The sequence below is a fragment of the Anopheles funestus genome, chromosome 2RL (genome assembly GCF_943734845.2).
Source record: "Anopheles funestus chromosome 2RL, idAnoFuneDA-416_04, whole genome shotgun sequence".
NCBI lineage: Eukaryota > Metazoa > Arthropoda > Insecta > Diptera > Culicidae > Anopheles > Anopheles funestus.
Window position 1 is genome coordinate 19,476,825 of NC_064598.1, and position 18,484 is coordinate 19,495,308.

Sequence of the window (18,484 nt, forward strand, 5' to 3'; positions counted from 1 at the left end):
TTGCAAGAGTACCTGGTAAAGATAGAGCATCGAGATATTTGTAGGCCTTTCATGACGTACAAAGTTGTATAATGCCTTTGACTATAGAGCAAAACAATGAAGTTAGGCGCTTCATTATGCTGTGATAGCTACTTTTGAACAGTTTTGAACTAAGCCTTAACCATACTTTCATGCGACAGTTCTTAAGCAACAGTACATTCTGACCGGTATCATTCAAAAAGGAAGAACGGAACCGGCGAGGATTAGTGGCGAATTAGCATTTTGAGTCTCTGATCAAACAGTACAGTAGAAGAAATGCTCCGTCCTGGATCAAACCATGATCCAGACCGATCATAAAGCTGTATCGGACTGCAAAACTTCAATCTGTCAAATAATAGAACCTCGAGGGAAATTTTGCCATAGCTAGATACAATAAAAGAGAATTAGACATTCCGTCGTTCGACCATTCTTCAACATTGGGGCAAGGGCAAGATTGGGAAGACTCGCTTTGTTCTTTAATCCTGTGCCGGTCGGTTTAGAAGGTTCGCCCAGAGCAAAATCACAGTCTAATCCCAAGCTGTAATTACTATCATCACAAATCGTACCACCGGACGCACGATTTTGGGGTAGATGCCGGTGTACGAAATCGTACCGAATCCATTTCCGCCGGAACGCACGATTGACTATGAATATTAAAATTCCGCCGTCGAGCTAGCAGAAGCAACAAAAAAAAACACCAAACGAAACCTTTCGTACAAAATGGTGTGACGGCGAACAAATTGTACACCGCATTGTGCAGGAAACGTCTTGGAATTCAAAACCGTTCCGTGTCAAAACCGGAAGCGAAAGGAAGTTCGTCTGGGATGCGCTGCTATGAAATTCATGATTTGATGTTTTCGCTTCTTCTAAGCTTCGCCGGTTTAATCGAAAACCGTAGCAAAAACGTACATCCAAACCAGGCGGACCACACTAATCTGGTGACATTTTTGGCATGCTTTTTCTTTCCATTTTCAGCACTCTCCACCAATACCGATGGAGATCCGAGGGCTGCTGATGGGTAGACTACGGTTAGGGCGACGGATGGTACCGTTGGGGCTGCTGTGTATCACCACGCTACTTCTACTGTTGCCGCCTTCCGCGATCGTGCAGGGACGGCATCACGAACTCAACAATGGGGCCGCCATCGGTTCACATCAGCTGTCCGGTGCCGGCGCAGGCCTTTCCTCCCAGTCCGCCCAGTCCGGATCACTCGCGTCCGGTGTGATATCGTCCGCACCGGCTGCCGGCGTGTCCTCATCCTCGTCGTTAGCATCGTCGGGCGAGGAAGACGTGGCACGGATTACGCTCAGTAAAGATGCAGGTCGGTTGGATAGAGTCCGAAACAGTGGATCAACTCATACACGAACACCACACATACACAGACACGCGTGCCATTATCCGTTCTTCTCGCGGGCAAACGCCACAAGCGAGTAAACACACGAATGGTCAGATTGGTCATTTCCGGTCTCGGTGCGCTTTCTTATTCTCTACCGGCTCATCGAAGCTTATCCCAAGCAAAGCCAACGCAAATAGCGAACAAAAAAAAAAACAAAAGAGAATAAGAAACTGTACAAACACTTCTCAGTTTTCAAATATTTTCCATACCACTTGCTTAACTATAACTGTCCGTTTGATTCCGCTCTTTCTATCTGTGATTTAATGGCACTCTTTACTATGTCACTGTTCTTTCTTAGCTGTATCTGTATTGTGATTTCTATTTTATTTTCTTCATTTTCTTAAGTAAATGTACATTAACATGTAGCTTGTGGTAGAATTGAGTATGTAGATGTGCTTCACTTTTGTTTAAGTTTGCAACCCATTTCCAGTATTTGCAATCTAATTATATTATATCATGTCATTATTTGTTTTTTTTTTGGAAATTAAGCTATTTCACATCGTAAAAGCATCCGTTATGCGGTCAATGCTTTTGTGAATGCAACTATCGTTATCTTCAGTTCTCCATGCTTGTTACTATTAAGTTTGCATGAACAACAGGAAATCAAAATATTGATAACGACAATCGCTGGCGGGCGTTCCTCATTTACCAACTCGTAATATATCAAACATCGTAATGTTAATATAACAACGTGATAGTAGATTCGTTGCCAAAACGATCGAAAAAGAGAAATCCTTTGAATGATCGCAAAAGATGCAGAAAATATGTTGAAATGAAATGGATCTAGCTATCTAGCAAAACTAACGGAAAAAAGAATAGCTCCTTAAAACATCTCAAACCTTTTGACAAACTGTCTCGATCATTGAACGATCCCTACCTTACTCACTCACTGTCCGAAGAAAGTCCTACTAACTCACTAAACCTTTTCATCGATGACCCTGTTCTCATATGGTAAGATATCCTTTATCCTTTAACTTGACGCACTGTATGCACCCATATGCAAGTTGCACAAACAGCACCCTTTGGCACCTGCACCATCACATATGTAGGGCTAATCTCTATGCCACGATACCGCCAAAAAAATCTAAAACATAGGCACTAATGCGCACCGGCATAAGCACCCAAAACACGATAGCTTTGAATGTGCAAAACAAAATTGTAAAACGTTAGCAAACTTCTCTTTGTACTATTTTTTCGATATAGCAAATGCCACAAGTTCAAGTTCCGAGTGATTTTTCACGTCTCTTTTTTACTCTTCTTCGTATTTTTATCCCACGTCATGTTTGATTCGTTACTACTTTCCGCATACGAATGTTCTTCATCCAGAACCAGTAACGTGAGCGTGCGGTGTGTGCGTGGTTGTGTGAGTGTGTGTCCTGTAAGAAGCAAGTGTTTTTCCCCCAAAAAAATTGGCTTTAACTTCACCTAAAGAAATTGATATCTTGAGTACAGCAAGGATTTTATTTAATGAAAACGTAAAATCTGAAAATGACATTTGATGTGGCATCACTAAAAATAAAGCAAAAATGATTGTTTACTAACATAACTGTCAAATGACACCTATAGCGTATCTGTCAATTTTGACAGCTAGTACCTAATTTAAAAAAAAATCCGTTAAAAGGGCGTGCTTATCTCCGTCCATCAAATACTAGCAAACGACGTATCCCACCACCGCTTCCGAAATCACCGACGTCATCAAAACCATCACTACCACCACCACCATGACCATTGTTGCGCCGCCGCCTCCGCCGCCGCCACCGCCACCACCGTCCCGCCATGAATGAATGCGCGTTGTTGCGATAGATTGAATTTCCTTGGTTGTTGTTGTTGTTGGTTTTCTTTTGACATGTTTGTGTGTTGTTTTGTGGTTCCAATTTTTCAGATGCATTTTTTACACCATATATAGGTCACGGTGAGTCCGTACGAATTATAGATCCCGAGTTGGGCACGCTCGAGCGCGAGCATGTCCACAGTGGCGCAACACCGCGACGGCGCGGTCTGACGAGGCGTGAATCAAACTCGGGTAAGTGCACGGGACTTTCACTCAAAACGAGACTAAACTTTCATGGTACTAAATCTCAAAATGTCCCCTCCCCAGACGCTAACGATAATGATCCGCTGGTAGTTAACACCGACAAGGGTCGTATTCGCGGCATCACCGTGGAAGCACCGAGCGGCAAAAAGGTAGATGTGTGGCTTGGCATTCCCTACGCACAGCCACCGGTTGGGCCGCTACGATTCCGTCATCCCCGACCGGCCGAAAAGTGGAATGGTGTGCTTAATGCCACCACACCGCCCAACAGCTGCGTACAGATCGTGGACACCGTGTTCGGTGACTTTCCGGGTGCGACCATGTGGAACCCGAACACACCACTGTCGGAGGACTGTCTGTACATTAATGTGGTAGCACCACGACCGCGACCGAAGAATGCTGCCGTTATGCTGTGGATCTTTGGCGGTGGATTTTACTCCGGTACCGCTACGCTCGATGTGTACGATCACCGTGCGCTCGCATCGGAGGAGAACGTGATCGTCGTCTCGCTACAGTACCGGGTAGCTAGTTTGGGTTTCCTGTTTCTCGGCACACCGGAAGCGCCGGGCAATGCGGGACTGTTCGATCAGAACCTTGCACTACGGTAGGATTTCTGTGGAGGTGTGCTATCAGCGATTAGTGTAACTAATGATCTGCTCTTTCGCATCAACAAATCCGCAGCTGGGTACGGGACAACATTCACAGGTTCGGTGGTGATCCGTCGCGTGTAACACTGTTCGGGGAGAGTGCCGGTGCGGTATCCGTTTCGCTTCATCTGCTGTCCGCACTTTCGCGTGATCTGTTCCAGCGTGCCATACTTCAGAGCGGTTCACCGACGGCACCATGGGCGCTTGTATCACGCGAAGAAGCTACTCTCAGGTAGGTGAACTTCAGATGTATTCAGGTTAGGCTTGGGCAATTCGGTTCTTTCTCATGAACGTGAGCGAACCAGTTCTTTCAATTAGATGATTTTGAACGCGAATCGCGGTTCATTCACGGCCTAGTAGTACATAACGTTCTTAAATTCGACGGGAAGGTCGTTCGTTCATTGAACGACCTACTTTGAACTGAAGAACTGTTGTACCTTGATCAAATGAATGTAGGTCGTTCGTTTTTAACCGTTTTTAACGTTTTTTTTTTAAGTTAAAAATATCTTGAAATACATTAAGTAGAAGTAGTACTCTTCCGTCCCCAAAAATACTAAACTTCATGTTCCCACATTCACAGAGCGCTACGACTTGCGGAAGCGGTCGGATGTCCGCACGAACCAAGCAAACTAAGCGATGCGGTCGAATGTCTCCGTGGCAAAGATCCGCACGTGCTGGTTAACAACGAATGGGGCACGCTCGGTATATGCGAGTTCCCGTTCGTACCGGTCGTCGATGGTGCATTCCTGGATGAAACGCCCCAACGTTCGCTGGCTAGTGGGCGCTTCAAAAAGACGGAAATTCTCACCGGCAGCAATACGGAGGAAGGTTACTACTTTATCATCTACTACCTAACGGAGCTGCTGCGCAAGGAGGAAGGCGTAACCGTGTCGCGGGAAGAGTTTCTTCAAGCGGTGCGCGAACTCAACCCGTACGTTAACGGTGCAGCCCGACAGGCGATCGTGTTCGAGTACACGGACTGGACCGAGCCGGACAACCCGAACAGCAACCGTGACGCGCTCGACAAAATGGTGGGCGACTATCATTTCACCTGCAACGTGAACGAGTTCGCCCAGCGGTACGCCGAGGAGGGCAACAATGTATACATGTACCTGTACACGCACCGAAGCAAAGGCAACCCATGGCCACGCTGGACGGGCGTTATGCACGGTGATGAGATTAACTATGTGTTCGGGGAACCGCTCAATCCCAGCCTCGGCTACACCGAGGACGAGAAAGACTTTAGCCGGAAGATCATGCGATACTGGTCAAACTTTGCCAAAACGGGGTATGCTTATTAGCAATATAACGCATTAACTATTTCTAACGATTCCATTTCCCATCATTTTGCCTTTCCAGCAATCCAAACCCCAACACGGCTAGTAGCGAATTTCCCGAATGGCCGAAACATACGGCCCACGGACGGCACTATCTGGAGCTGGGCCTCAACACGTCCTTCGTCGGACGGGGTCCCCGGTTGAGGCAGTGTGCCTTCTGGAAGAAATATCTTCCCCAGCTAGTTGCAGCTACCTGTTAGTATCTACGTCACGTAAGATGTAACGCTTTCGAAACAAATAAACGTTTCTAAACCAATGCCTTCGTGTTCATTCGCAGCTAACATTGGAGGTGAACCACTACCAAGTGCACCGTGCGAAAGCAGCGCATTTTTTTACCGACCTGATCTGGTTGTGCTGCTAGTGTCACTGCTTACAGTTACGGTCAGATTCATACAATAATTACTACTCCACCCCCCATCCATGGCCTAGTTCGTTTAAGCTTTAAGATAGTGAGGAACAAATTTTTCCTAAAACCATTTGCCCTTTAGAGAGCAGAGGCGACGAAGATGCAGTAGGAATACATAAGAAAGAAAAAATGCGATGTTGAGAAATGAAATGAAAAGAAACCCCATGTGGGGAAAGAAGGGGCAAAAGAAGTGCCACAAACCGATGAACGGAACAGCAAACAGTTAAAAACAAGGGTAAAAACCAGAGTAGTAAAGCAACAGCAACTAAAACACACAACTTTCTTATGGCAATTAAAGAAACTAATGAAGCAAATAACAAAACAGACAAAAACCAACAAAAAAAGAAGCGAACCGATCAAATGGGTGGATCACTTGTATCCTTACGAACATACCGGGGTGCATCGGAAAAGCCAATACACGCCAACCACAGTAATACTTCTTTATATCTTTACACATGATGCACACACACACACACACACAGACACACGATACAGCAGCGCCGTTTGTAGCAGGATCTACTGACCGGGCCAGATTTGGTACGGTGGCACACTAACACCATGAACTAACACCGGAACAATAAACAGAACAATGTTAAACTTAAATATATATAGATACATATATACACACATATATACGCAAAAAAAAATACTATTTCCTCATATTCTTACACATTCCTTTTGTCCGTTGCTTACACTACTGAGGGTATGAATTTGTTCCGTAACGCTTAGTAACACGTTATCAGGTCAGGCGGAAACGGTCGTTACCAGGCCAGCCGAGAGGAGGGCTAGCAGAAAGCACACAGCCAAATTCCCACGTATCTGTCGATGAGCGAAGATCAACCAGCTGTCCACCCATCCTGTGACACATCTTTCTTCACCTACTTCAAAACTTCTTTCCTTAGACCAACCAACAAACCAAAAACCAAAACAAAATACTATTTAATGTTAGTAAATAGTACGGCTACGTTGTACGGGAATGGGTTTTATTTTTGCTACCACAGGTCAGCAAAACCGAAATGAATTACATTGCAAACCATTCTAAAAAGAGAAGTGAAGGCCATTTACATAAAGCGCAAACAAAATTTTCAAAATAAGAACAAACAAAAACGCAAACAAACAAATTTACAAAGAGCCTTGGATTATATCTCAAGCCTATTGGAGGAAACGTAAGAAAAACAAAAGACGAAGATGTTTAAAGACAAAAATCAAAACCACACAAAACTTAATACACCTAGGCGTAATACCTGCAAGAAAACCCACAAATACTATCAACAATCAATTAGATGTAACTGATGAAACTAGAAAAAAACCTTTAGTAACTAGCGATGCGCAACTACAGCAAAAACATGAAGAACAAAAAAGCATTTTTCAAGCGAAGAAGAACAAATTAGATTACTAACAAAAAAGGAGAGGAAACGAAGCAAATATCTGCTGCTGGCGCGCAAGTTTCTACTTGCCCGTACTATATTGCATATGGAAAAAAGGGACGGGACGGTATTATTTTTTAACTATAATGCTCGTAATAAACCGTTCGGTGGTCTGGTTTTGGTAAACAACAACAACAAAAGTTTAATGTTTCCTTTTTAGCCAGACAGTATGCAGTATAAGGCCAGAAATATAAACCTCCTTGTCGTCAGACAGCAAGGAAACCATGGCAGTCGTATCCAAATCGACAAAAGTGGCATGGAAGTGTGTGACGGAAAGCAAAAAAAAGTATGAGCTAATGATTCTGCAAAATAAATAAGCAAAAGAAAAAAACAGAATGCCACAGTTTAAAGGGAAAGTAGAAATGAAATATTAAATTATAATGTTAATTAGATACCAAAAAACCTAGCGAAGCAGTAAATAAAACCAAGAAAAGAGAAGGAAAGAGCGAGAGCGAGAAGAAGAGAAGAAGAGTTAAGAAAATAAAAGAATTAAATTAATGAAAAAAAAACCGAAAACATATCATATCTTGTAATGCTGTTGCAATCTAATGATAAAAGTCGACTAGTTTTAAGGTGCGCAAAAGGGAGGGAGGGTAGACGTACATGGGACACAGAACGTTGTGTGGCGTTAACGTTCGGTCACAAATTGCATGGCTGGAGTAGTTCGAAAACTGAAGAACACAGTTCAACCAAAACCAACCACAAAAAAATGGAAAGCTAAAGAAAAACATCCCAGTGAGGTTAAGTTTTAAAAATCGTACAAAACATTTGCTGAAACATTTTTCCATTCGTATTCCGTAACAAAAGAAAAATCCAAAACAAAAAAAAACTGCGCAGTAAACAGTAAAAGTACGATTAACAGGCTAACGAAGTAAGACAGCATAGAGCACAAAACAATTACGAAACAAACTCCAACACTAAACCTCATTTTACACCTACACGGAGGGACTTCAAAATTCCGATTGCTGTTAACTGTTATTATTGCAAAATCAATTCCTTAAAGCCAACTGCAAACCAACTGCTAATGGTGGGCCAAATGGAAACGGAAAACAAAAACGTACACACAAACACGATAATCAATCACACCATGTAACACCACGTGCAAGTGCAAACAAAAAAAAACCCGATAGGCGAAAGAGCGGAACACCCGGATGGTGTGAAGTGTAGTGGAAATAGTAGAAAATAAAATGGAAAATGTGACACCTACAAATGGAGAGAGAGAGAAAGAGCGTGGGAGTCATCAACGGAGGCAACAATCGTGCCCGAACGAGTGTCAAGCTAATCAAACTATTTCAAATTCCGTGTGTGCTTTTTCGTTCGGCGCTTTGCGACATTTAGATGTACGATTTTCTTTGCCAATATTGCACCACATTTTCTGTCACGGACGGTTGTACAATGGATGAGATGTGCCAGGCGCAAGGAAGCGATAGGTGCGATACTAGTGGCAAGGTTTAAAAGTACATCCACGGCAACATAAGACCCAATCCCTCAGCCACTGCTAGCGGTGTTGCTTTTCTCATTGCGTGTTGCTATTGCAGGCCTGTATAGCACGCCACATTGATGTGAAAAACAATAATAACGGCACCGTTATCGCTGTTCAATTATGTAGTCTTATATAAATATATACATACATACAGTAGTATATATATACAAACATGTAAGCATACTATGGTTGGGCAAATGTCGCGACGCTGTGAGCGATCGAAGCAGCAAACCAAGCAGCAGCAACGCCACAAGCAACAATTATTGTAGAAAGTAACAGAACAAACAAAACAACAACTAAACAACAAAAAAAACAAAGAAACAAACGCTCTTAACGCGCATTATTGTGATGATTTCCTTGAAAGGTAACTGTTAGAAACAGTTGTTTCAACAAAACTAGACATACAACAAGGTCGACAAGTAAAAAAAAGGTATTTAAAAAAGGAAGAAAAAATACCATTGCACGTACGCATTTTGCACATGTACACAAAACCAAAAAAAAAACACACACTTTTCCCTCGTGCACATCATGAAGATATTGGGTGTTGGCCATCGCATGCCACAGCCACAGAGCCACCGGGGAAAACAATGGTGTCTATTCCTTTCGCACACAACGCTCATCGTGATCGTGATCATCTCTCTAGTTCAAGTCGTACGTCGATGCATCGCGTAGGTATCGTGTCCTTCTCGCGTAAATAATCGTAGTCCCAACCCAAGTGAAACAAGGGCCACTCCCAGATTTATCCACTTCATTTAAAATCCCAGTTGGTATGTTTTTTTGAGTGCGAGCAAACTTTCACTCATGCACGCGTTTAGTTTTTTTCTCCGAAATTATATTTTGTATTACGCTTTCTGTAAAATCGGTTGTAACAACCGCATCCGAGCCTTCACGTTCAACACACTGAGCGGCTGAAGTGTTTTGTTGGAAGTTGTTAAATAGTGTAATGCCAATATTAATGATTTCGTTACCATAAACAAAGAGATTCATATTTCGACAAGCTATTGAGTTTTGCGAATTGCCACAAAACACTCGTTTCCGATGCACGATGGGTCACATCCTCCCAGGCCAATGATTCACGTTGAAAATGGACCAATTTTCAAATGAGAAAAAAAGTATTATAAAGATAAACATTAATAGACAAGTACGTTAAATGGGCAAATAGTGCACACACCTGCTGATCAAACATGCAGCACACTATACTAATGCAAGCAAGTGTGAAATATATAGCAAACATACACAAAATACTCCAGTATGTGAGTCAAACATAGAACAAACCGAAACCTTAAACTAAAACAAAAAAAGGACATCCACGAAATGCTTCATGCCAGTGGGTTTAGACAGTATAAGTGAGATCGTATGTGGTTCGAATAATGGTAAAGATTGTTCCCAAAGTTATGGATAAATCATATTCTTTCCGATACTTTTATAACTTCATTGTGGTGTTTGGCGCTGATCGTAATGATGATGTGTTAAAACGATCCTTGTGTATTAACACCCTCCATCCGGTGCGTACCATTCGGAGTGATTGATGTGTTTGGAGTTTACTTACCTAAAACAAAAGAAATCAGATAGAAATTTTAGCGTTTAATATAAAACGTGAAAGAAAACTTCATGCAAAAACATACCCATGACAGACAAAACAGGGAGTTTGTATTCTTCTTGTTGGACTACCGGTTCTTTCGTATGTTACTACCATTTCGCACTTTGCTGTTAGCAGCAAAACACGCGCACTACTGGTTTCACTCATCATGTATGGATTCATGATTCTTTCTATGCACTTATTACACTACAATTGATTCACTTCAATGCGACCATGCGCAAACAATTCCCCGAGCATACATAGCTACAAACAGCTCAACTGCATGAGGTGCGCGCCATTTTGGATGTTTGTATACTTCTTGTAGGAGTACTGGTTCTTTCGGGTGTTGGTTGCTACCAGTTTTTAGCATCAAAACACGCGCAATACTAGTTTTACGCATCGTTTATCTGTTAATTGTCCTTTATATGCACTTATTTCACTGCAATTGATTCACTATAATGCGATTATTCGCAAATAAAAGCCCGAGCAAACATAACTACAAGCAACTCAGCTACATGCGGTGCATGTCATTTTGACAAACGTCATATGTCAAACGTTTGTTTACTAAATAAAAAAAATTGTCAGTGTGATCTGTTGTTTGCGTCCTGGGCTGGGATCGTTTCGTAAAATATCTTTCCCTCTCATGAAAAAGTGCAGTTTTCAATTCAAGTTTATGAAATCTTCCTCGAACGCGATAAATCATCCCTAATACTGGCAGAAGTGTTTCGTCCGGACGAAGAAAAACAAAGCAACATACACAACAACCGAACCATCACGGAGCTGGTTCCGCTATTCCGGGCAAAGTTAGGTGAAGGTCGACAAATATTGCGAAGATGAGAGGTAAAAAGTAATGTTCATAATACATATCATTTAAGCTTAGAGTTTATGACCGTTTTATGAAATGTATATTTTTTATTATCAAAACCCACATTGGTGGCACTGTGTCAAGATATTGGATGGTGACGAAGGAAAGTAATTCTAACAGCAACTTCTGAACAGCACGCAAAAGTAGTAACTACTATAAATGGTATAGTTGTAAGGAATGTAGGAACGGTAGCAAAGCAAGGATGAATGCGCTGACAACACTAGTACAGCGCCATTCAGCGCATCAGCAAAGAAGGTTATCCCACCTAACCTTCAGCCCCTAGCTTAGTGGTGTCCGTTAGTAATACATATAGTGCATTCCAAGTACCATTTATTTGATGCATTGTTTCGTCTGCTAGTTCGTACGTGAATAAATAGTGCAAGAAAAAAGTCGATCAATCGGTGTGCGAGGAATGTCCCAGTCCAGGGGTTACCGTTAAGAACGGGGTTGCTGAAATGCTGAACACGTTAAAGTTGTCACATTAAAATTGAGCGTGCCACAGTTCGAGGTTAGCGAGTTTAAGACACTCGTGCTCACACGCGTGCGCATATGAATGACCAAAGGAGAGGATGCAATAGGTTTTATCAATCATTAGGAATCGAAGATATCAAAAGAAAAAAAAGGCAGCATTGCACACTAGGTACGGGTTGGAGGATTCAGTCAGTATGTTCAAATTTGCATTAGTGAATAGTAGTATTATCTAAACATATACATATTAAATTTCGCATACTAAAAACAGCTTACATTCCATTGGTTAAGCTCAACGAATGTAAGGAGAATCTTGATTAGACGTAAACCCGTACGCCAGTTACTTGTTGCTCCCAATGTTGGTCTGCTTCAAGGTACTGCACAATAAGTGTAGCTTATTTCTACCATTACACTACTAAGCACGTTGCTAATTTTTAGCTTGTACCAGAGCGTTGGAAGGCGATAATGCGCTATTACAAAACCCATCGTTACGTTTCTTTCCATTGTTTCCGGTAAGCTAAATGGCACCAATCTACACCAAAAAAATAAAACACCCCGCATAGGTGCACACTTATTGCTTTTCACGTTATTCTTCCAAACGAAACCCCAAACAAATCAATCGCTATGTACGTAGTTGTGTTTGAAGTTAGATGCAGAGTAAACCTCGTAACTAAGTAGTAGGCCTAATGACATACGATAAGAAAACCCATCCCCGTGCGGTGCTGTGCGATATTCAGCAAAATATATTTAGCAAAACAAAACCAAACAAAAAAAAAAGGATTCGGACCGGCGGGAAGAACCGTTCCTTCGTGTTATGATACGAAACAATCACACTCTTCGTAGTAGTATCCCTTCCCCAGATCAGAGCAGTAGCAATTAATCATTCACTAGACAAAGCGGCGCAGATAAAGAGCGCTAATCTTATAGTAATCTCTTACCAATGCAGCCTACATTTGTATCGGGGCGGGGGCAGTGGGGCCGTTTTAGCTGACTAATGTTTAGGTCCTTAACATTTAAGCTTCAATTAGCGGTACATTATAGTGTAGTAAGCGGGAGAGAGGTGAGGTGAATGGATTAGGCGATCTTCATTCGCAAAAAAAACCCAAACAAAAAAAAACAAGAAACAAAGTCAAACAAACAAACAAACAAAAACAACTAACTAAATATTGCATTCCACAGAGCAAAGGCTGCGCTATGGTATCTGGCCTTCCGTAAGGCTATGTGCACAATGCAACACAAGAGAATAGTACGGGCTACGATTTTTTCCAAATCAAATAGTGACACAAAATGCGTGACAAATGCAGCACAACTCCGACAACCGTGATCGTGCGCGGGCCGTGTCGGCACAATGTAAAGCACCTATTACCAGAATAGAAGGCAAATTACCACTACCAGTTATCTCCACACGTGTTGCATTCATTTATATACTACCAAAAAAATGTACTACTACCTTCGTCTTTTACCATTTGATTTGCTCCAATGTAAACGATGTAAACGATGTAGCGATGTCAAGTAACGAGTAATCCTGCAACGAATTCAACGTACATGTTTCATAAATAGAATCGCTTTTAATAACTACAAGTGAGTAAACCGAACAAGTAAACCCAAATAAGCAAAACAGATAAATAAAGTTTTGATCCCATATGATCTATTTACATTAAGTTGAGACTGTGAAATAGGTTGGTTCTTGTAACAAAATTTGAAAACACATTCGCCTCACCACGTGCCACCAGGGGGTTAAAAATGGTACGGATTTGGGTTTTTTCTTACTCGTATTGCCTACACCCAAAAAATTAAAAAAAAAAACAAAAATACTGAGCAACTGAATCAGTCACCAAGGAAGTATGCGGAGCGGCATCTGTTCGATGGGTAGTTTAAATAATCAGTACTAGAGCAAGTAGTAATTGGCCAATTATAAAACGTTAAAGTGTGCAATCAGCAACAGCAGCAGCATTAACAAGATGTATCAAGTTAGCTCTAATCATGCGTGAAAGGAGAACGTTCGCGGGGTAATGGAGTAATGCTAAAAAAACAATAAAAACTCAACTCGCTCATGAGATTTATCCTTAGCAGAATGCAGCCGTCGTGCTGGGGCACTGGAAAGGTGACCCACAGGACAAAAGATGAACGTCACTATAGCATATATTTAAATTTATTAATTCATTAATTGAATCCTTCTAAGAATATTACTAATGGAAAGAAATTGGAACGACAGCAGCAACACAAATTGCCCTTGCATACAACGACAGGGGGTGGTGGTCTGGAAAAAAAATTACACAAAGAAAAATAAAAAAAGGAAAAACAAAAACACATGAGAATAAGGATAATAAAAGCAACAAAATGAGGAAAATATATGAGATATATAATGCTTTGTTAAATGTAAATGTTGTGTATAGGAAATAAAAAGTACACAATTTTAAACATTGCTTAGTTGTTTCTCTTTTTTATGTACATTGAATTGGTAAGCAATAGGGAGTATTTTCTTACCTTAAAAGTTTCTTAAATAGTTGCTTGCACGAGTATGGAAATTAAATAACAAGCTTGCGACAATTAAATTACTATACCTCAGCTAGTGGGTTGAGTAACGGTTCATTTAAATCTCAACCGGTTACGGGTTATTGTGTCGGATGATCGAGCTGAAGTTCAAATTACCCATTTACGACACTTTTCCGACAACCTTCCTGCCAGCTGTATATATTTTTATCATCTAAAGTTTTACAGAATGTATTTAGTTGGTTTAAAATTACTGTGATATGTTGTTTATTGGAGCTGAAACTTTTTACAAAACATATTTTAGTTAAAATTACCACAATCATAGTTTGAAGCTGGCTTGAACAGTTCCAACGTCAAATAATACTCGACTGTACGATATAAACCCATCTTGAACTGTTTGTTCGTACAGCTTTGTTTACATCGATCAGCACTGCGAAAACATTGACCGGAAAAACAATCCAGTTCATATCTCCGTATCATTCCGCTGATAGTTTTGCTAATAATGGACGTAGGGGAGTTGTTATCATTTAAGGTAAACCAAAATATACAGTTCATTTCATCAAACACCATTTCCTTAACTATCTTTACGTCGGATGTCTCGATTTCAGCCCGAGCAAACTCCAAAGCGTCCGTCCGATTTTGAACGCGATCATCAAAATGACGACGACGATGAACACTCCCCGGAACCGGAACCAACCCGCGGCCATCCGCCGAAAAAAGTCCCTCGGTCCGAACAGCACGCAAGTGCTCGTGAAAATCCAGTCTTGCCTGCCAAGGAGCCGCAAATTAGTGAAGAGGAGCGGTTAAACATTCTGAAGTTTGTTGAAACTGAAGAACCGGAAGGTGAGGTGCTTGATGAGAGTGGGCTCAAAAAGATGTTGCTGCTGTTCGAAAAGCGTGTGCTGAAGAATCAAGAAATGCGCATCAAATTCCCAGACAATGCGGAAAAATTCATGGAAAGTGAGATCGAACTGAACGACGCCGTACAGGAGCTTCACGCGGTGGCTACGGTGCCCGATCTGTATCCGCTGCTAGTCGAACTGAACGGTGTTGCCAGTTTGCTAGATCTGCTGTCTCATCAAAATTCCGACATTAGCGTGGCGGTCGTAAACCTGCTGCAAGAGCTAACCGATGTGGACATTCTGCACGAAAGCCTGGACGGTACAGAAACGCTAATAGAAGCGCTCCGTAATCAGCAAGCCGCAGGACTGCTGGTACAGAACCTGGAACGCTTGGATGAGTCCGTTAAGGAGGAAGCGGACGGTGTCCACAATACGCTAGCCATCTTTGAAAATCTAATCGAAGTAAAGGCCGACATCGCAAAGGAGGTGGCCGAGCAAGGTTTGCTCCAGTGGATTATGAAACGTTTACGCGCAAAAATCCCGTTCGACGCGAACAAGCTGTACTGTAGCGAAATTCTTTCGATTTTGCTGCAGGACACGAACGAAAACCGTATCACGCTGGGCAATGTGGACGGTATCGACGTGCTGCTGCAACAGTTGGCCGCCTACAAACGGCACGATCCGAGCTCGGCCGAGGAACAAGAGTTCATGGAAAATCTGTTCAACAGCCTGTGCTCGGCACTGATGGCGAAGGAGAATCGCGAAAAATTCCTGAAAGGCGAAGGGCTACAGCTGATGAATTTGATGCTGCGCGAAAAGAAACTCTCACGCAACGGTTCGCTAAAGGTGCTGGACCACGCAATGGCTGGACCGGACGGGCGTGACAATTGCAACAAGTTCGTCGATATCCTCGGTTTGCGTACAATCTTTCCACTGTTCATGAAAACACCGAAACGTAGCAAGAAGCGGCTGCTCAGCACGGACGAGCATGAAGAACATATCGTTTCGATCATTGCGAGCATGCTGCGCAACTGCAAAGGGTCGCAGCGGCAGCGGTTGCTGTCCAAATTCACCGAGAATGAGTTCGAAAAGGTGGAACGGTTGATGGAGCTTCATCGAAAGTATTTGGAAAAGGTGGAAACGATGGATCGGGAAATTGATCAGGAAATGGTGAGTTCCGCTATTGGTGTTCAGTTTTCTTTCCGTTCTTTTGAATTATTACTAACCTCTCTCTCTTTAATCGTTTTAGCAAATCGACGAAGACGATGAGCAGAATGACGACATGGTGTACGTGAAGCGTCTATCAGGCGGTCTTTTTACGCTACAGCTCGTCGATTACGTTATCCTCGAAATAAGCTGCATGGATGTGGTGAAGCAGCGTGTACTAAAGATACTGAACCTGCACAACGGTTCGATGAAAATGATACGAAACATTATGCGCGAGTATGCTGGCAATTTGGGTGATGCCAGTGATAGCGATTGGCGCGAACAGGAGCAGGCCCACATACTGCAGCTAATCGATCGTTTCTAGGGCGATCGCATTCGAGTGCCGTCGAATTGCGTAACTTCAACTTCAACACAGAAATGCTTAACAGTGTTCAAAGGGAGCATTTTTTCCATTTATCTTGTTGCCACAATTGTGTTTAAGTCCAGAAAATTTACGTATTGTAATAGTATCTGCATGCGAGTTTGATGTTTTTTATTTCCTAAACGTCGGAGAGTTTACAAATTGAGTAAGCAAATAAAACCCCATTCACAATTATACGCATCTTTATTGGATTCAATTCGGTTAGTGTTTTTTTTTTTTGCAAAGGTGTAAACGAATAAATGATGTACTTGTTTCGTTTCTAGCTTGCTCTCTAACAAGTACTTTACCAAACGGTTTGCTTTACCTTCGATGTTCCTCTTCCTAGTTCTGTCTTTTGCTACGCCAAGATACCTACAACGCTTTTTATACGCTGTGTGTCTACCTTCTGTCGCTGATTCGTTACTACCATACACGGAGGTGCTCGGTAATGGAAGAAATAATTAAAATACCGCATCCGTGGTTTTATTTCCTCTTATCCTGTCACACATACTGTTGTCCGTATTCTATAGTACAATAGCCATGAGCGGTTTACTAATATTTTTTTTTAGTTTTTATGCTTTTTTTGTGTGTGTGTTATTGGTTTGCTGTAGTATTCGCTCCAATTCTGTGATTGTGGCTGACTACATGACAAAACATGACCACAAAAGCATTGTGAGTTATTTTAAAGAGTTTTTTTTGTTTTAGTTTACTACAACATTTTCCACCATACACAATGGTGTTTGGCATGTTCCGGGGGTTAAGTCATGCGAATTTTTGTTTTCTATCCCTGTACTATACCACCCCGGGTAATGACCAACACGGTACTACTGGCAAACGAGCCCAAAAGCTATACCGGTGATAGTGTACACAGAAAGGAGTTAGGCGATATACAGCAGATTTTTTTATCTCTCATTAAACTATTTTCTCTTTGCTTTTACACCGTATATCGACTACGTACAATAATGTTATGCAAATGTTTTCTGTGCTACACTGGCTCGCGCGTGAATCATTTTCTAATGCGATCATCCACACACACACACACAATGCGCACCGGTTGGTGGCTAAACTGGTATACAAAGTTAAAAATGAACGAGTGCGCTAGTAATATAGTGGATATGGGAAAATAAACTGTAAACGCATACGTCCAGTATATATATAAGCAAGATATAGAGAGCAAGAGAGAGATAGAAAAGAGAGAAAACAAATGGAACAAAATAAAACACACACAACAACCAGAACCCACTGTACCATCTTTACTACTTAGTTGTTCGGGGTGTGTGATAAATGAGGACAAAACACAGGTCCCAAAAATGATGATACTGGCACAAAAACAACATTGGTCTACACGAACAAGTACGGCTAAGAGTATGTAAGGTTGTATAATGTACGAATAAGAAGAAACAAATTATGCTCCAAACACCTATTGTTAATATGTAGTATATAGCAGTAGTGGGTAGGTAGTAAATAGTAGCACAATGCAAAACAATGGTTGAATATATAGATACAATACCCCAGAAAAACGTTCATTCGCTCTTGTGAAAAGCTGATTTGTGCTGCATAGCTGTTTTGCAGCGTTACTGGTGTGCTCTCAGCAGCCATTACCACCGGCGGGGCAGCGCGTTACACGGATGTGTTATTATAAAACGTGAAACGATGGAAAGTACCTACGAACTATGCTTGTTGACTTCATTCATAAGACAGAACCATTCAAGGAACACACTAGGAAGAGGCGATGAAGGGTTTTTTTGTTGTGTTAATCACGTCGATGAAACATTGCTGTACTAGGGTTGGCTGTACTAGGGTGGAGAGGGTTCCCATTATATGATACCGAGCAGAAACAAGCAACGAAAAAACATTCTTTCCCCATTGGTACGCTTTACACCTGCGCCAATTCACACACGCACACATTTATCATTCTCAAAAT

The 18,484-nt window shown here is 41.9% G+C and overlaps 2 protein-coding genes across 3 annotated transcripts in view; both read left to right on the top strand.

Moving 5' to 3' along the window:
- The window catches only part of LOC125763056 (acetylcholinesterase), a 73,549-nt gene extending 59,470 nt beyond the window's left edge, over positions 1 to 14,079 (top strand). The window contains exons 3-9 of one of the 2 annotated variants that reach the window (XM_049425827.1): positions 994 to 1,339; positions 3,297 to 3,437; positions 3,513 to 4,050; positions 4,128 to 4,325; positions 4,674 to 5,381; positions 5,453 to 5,625; positions 5,708 to 14,079. In XM_049425827.1, coding sequence (XP_049281784.1) covers positions 1,012 to 1,339; positions 3,297 to 3,437; positions 3,513 to 4,050; positions 4,128 to 4,325; positions 4,674 to 5,381; positions 5,453 to 5,625; positions 5,708 to 5,829 — 2,208 coding nt within the window. In that variant the 5' untranslated portion in view covers positions 994 to 1,011 and the 3' untranslated portion in view covers positions 5,830 to 14,079. The remainder of the gene's footprint in view (positions 1 to 993; positions 1,340 to 3,296; positions 3,438 to 3,512; positions 4,051 to 4,127; positions 4,326 to 4,673; positions 5,382 to 5,452; positions 5,626 to 5,707) is intronic. The other variant, XM_049425828.1, reaches the window with a different exon arrangement.
- A 323-nt stretch (positions 14,080 to 14,402) lies between these two features.
- LOC125763072 (beta-catenin-like protein 1) lies at positions 14,403 to 16,800 on the top strand. Its single transcript, XM_049425870.1, has 3 exons — positions 14,403 to 14,683; positions 14,760 to 16,163; positions 16,243 to 16,800. The coding sequence occupies exons 1-3, from the start codon at positions 14,654 to 14,656 to the stop codon at positions 16,522 to 16,524; spliced, it is 1,716 nt and encodes a 571-aa protein (XP_049281827.1). The 5' UTR covers positions 14,403 to 14,653; the 3' UTR covers positions 16,525 to 16,800.
- Positions 16,801 to 18,484: the final 1,684 nt, after the last annotated feature.

Coding starts and splice junctions, on each gene's coding strand:
- LOC125763072 (XM_049425870.1), top strand. CDS start 14,654: ATGGACGTAGGGGAGTTGTTATCATTTAAG. Junction 14,684..14,759: donor GGGAGTTGTTATCATTTAAG/GTAAACCAAAAT, acceptor TCTCGATTTCAG/CCCGAGCAAACTCCAAAGCG. Junction 16,164..16,242: donor GGGAAATTGATCAGGAAATG/GTGAGTTCCGCT, acceptor TAATCGTTTTAG/CAAATCGACGAAGACGATGA.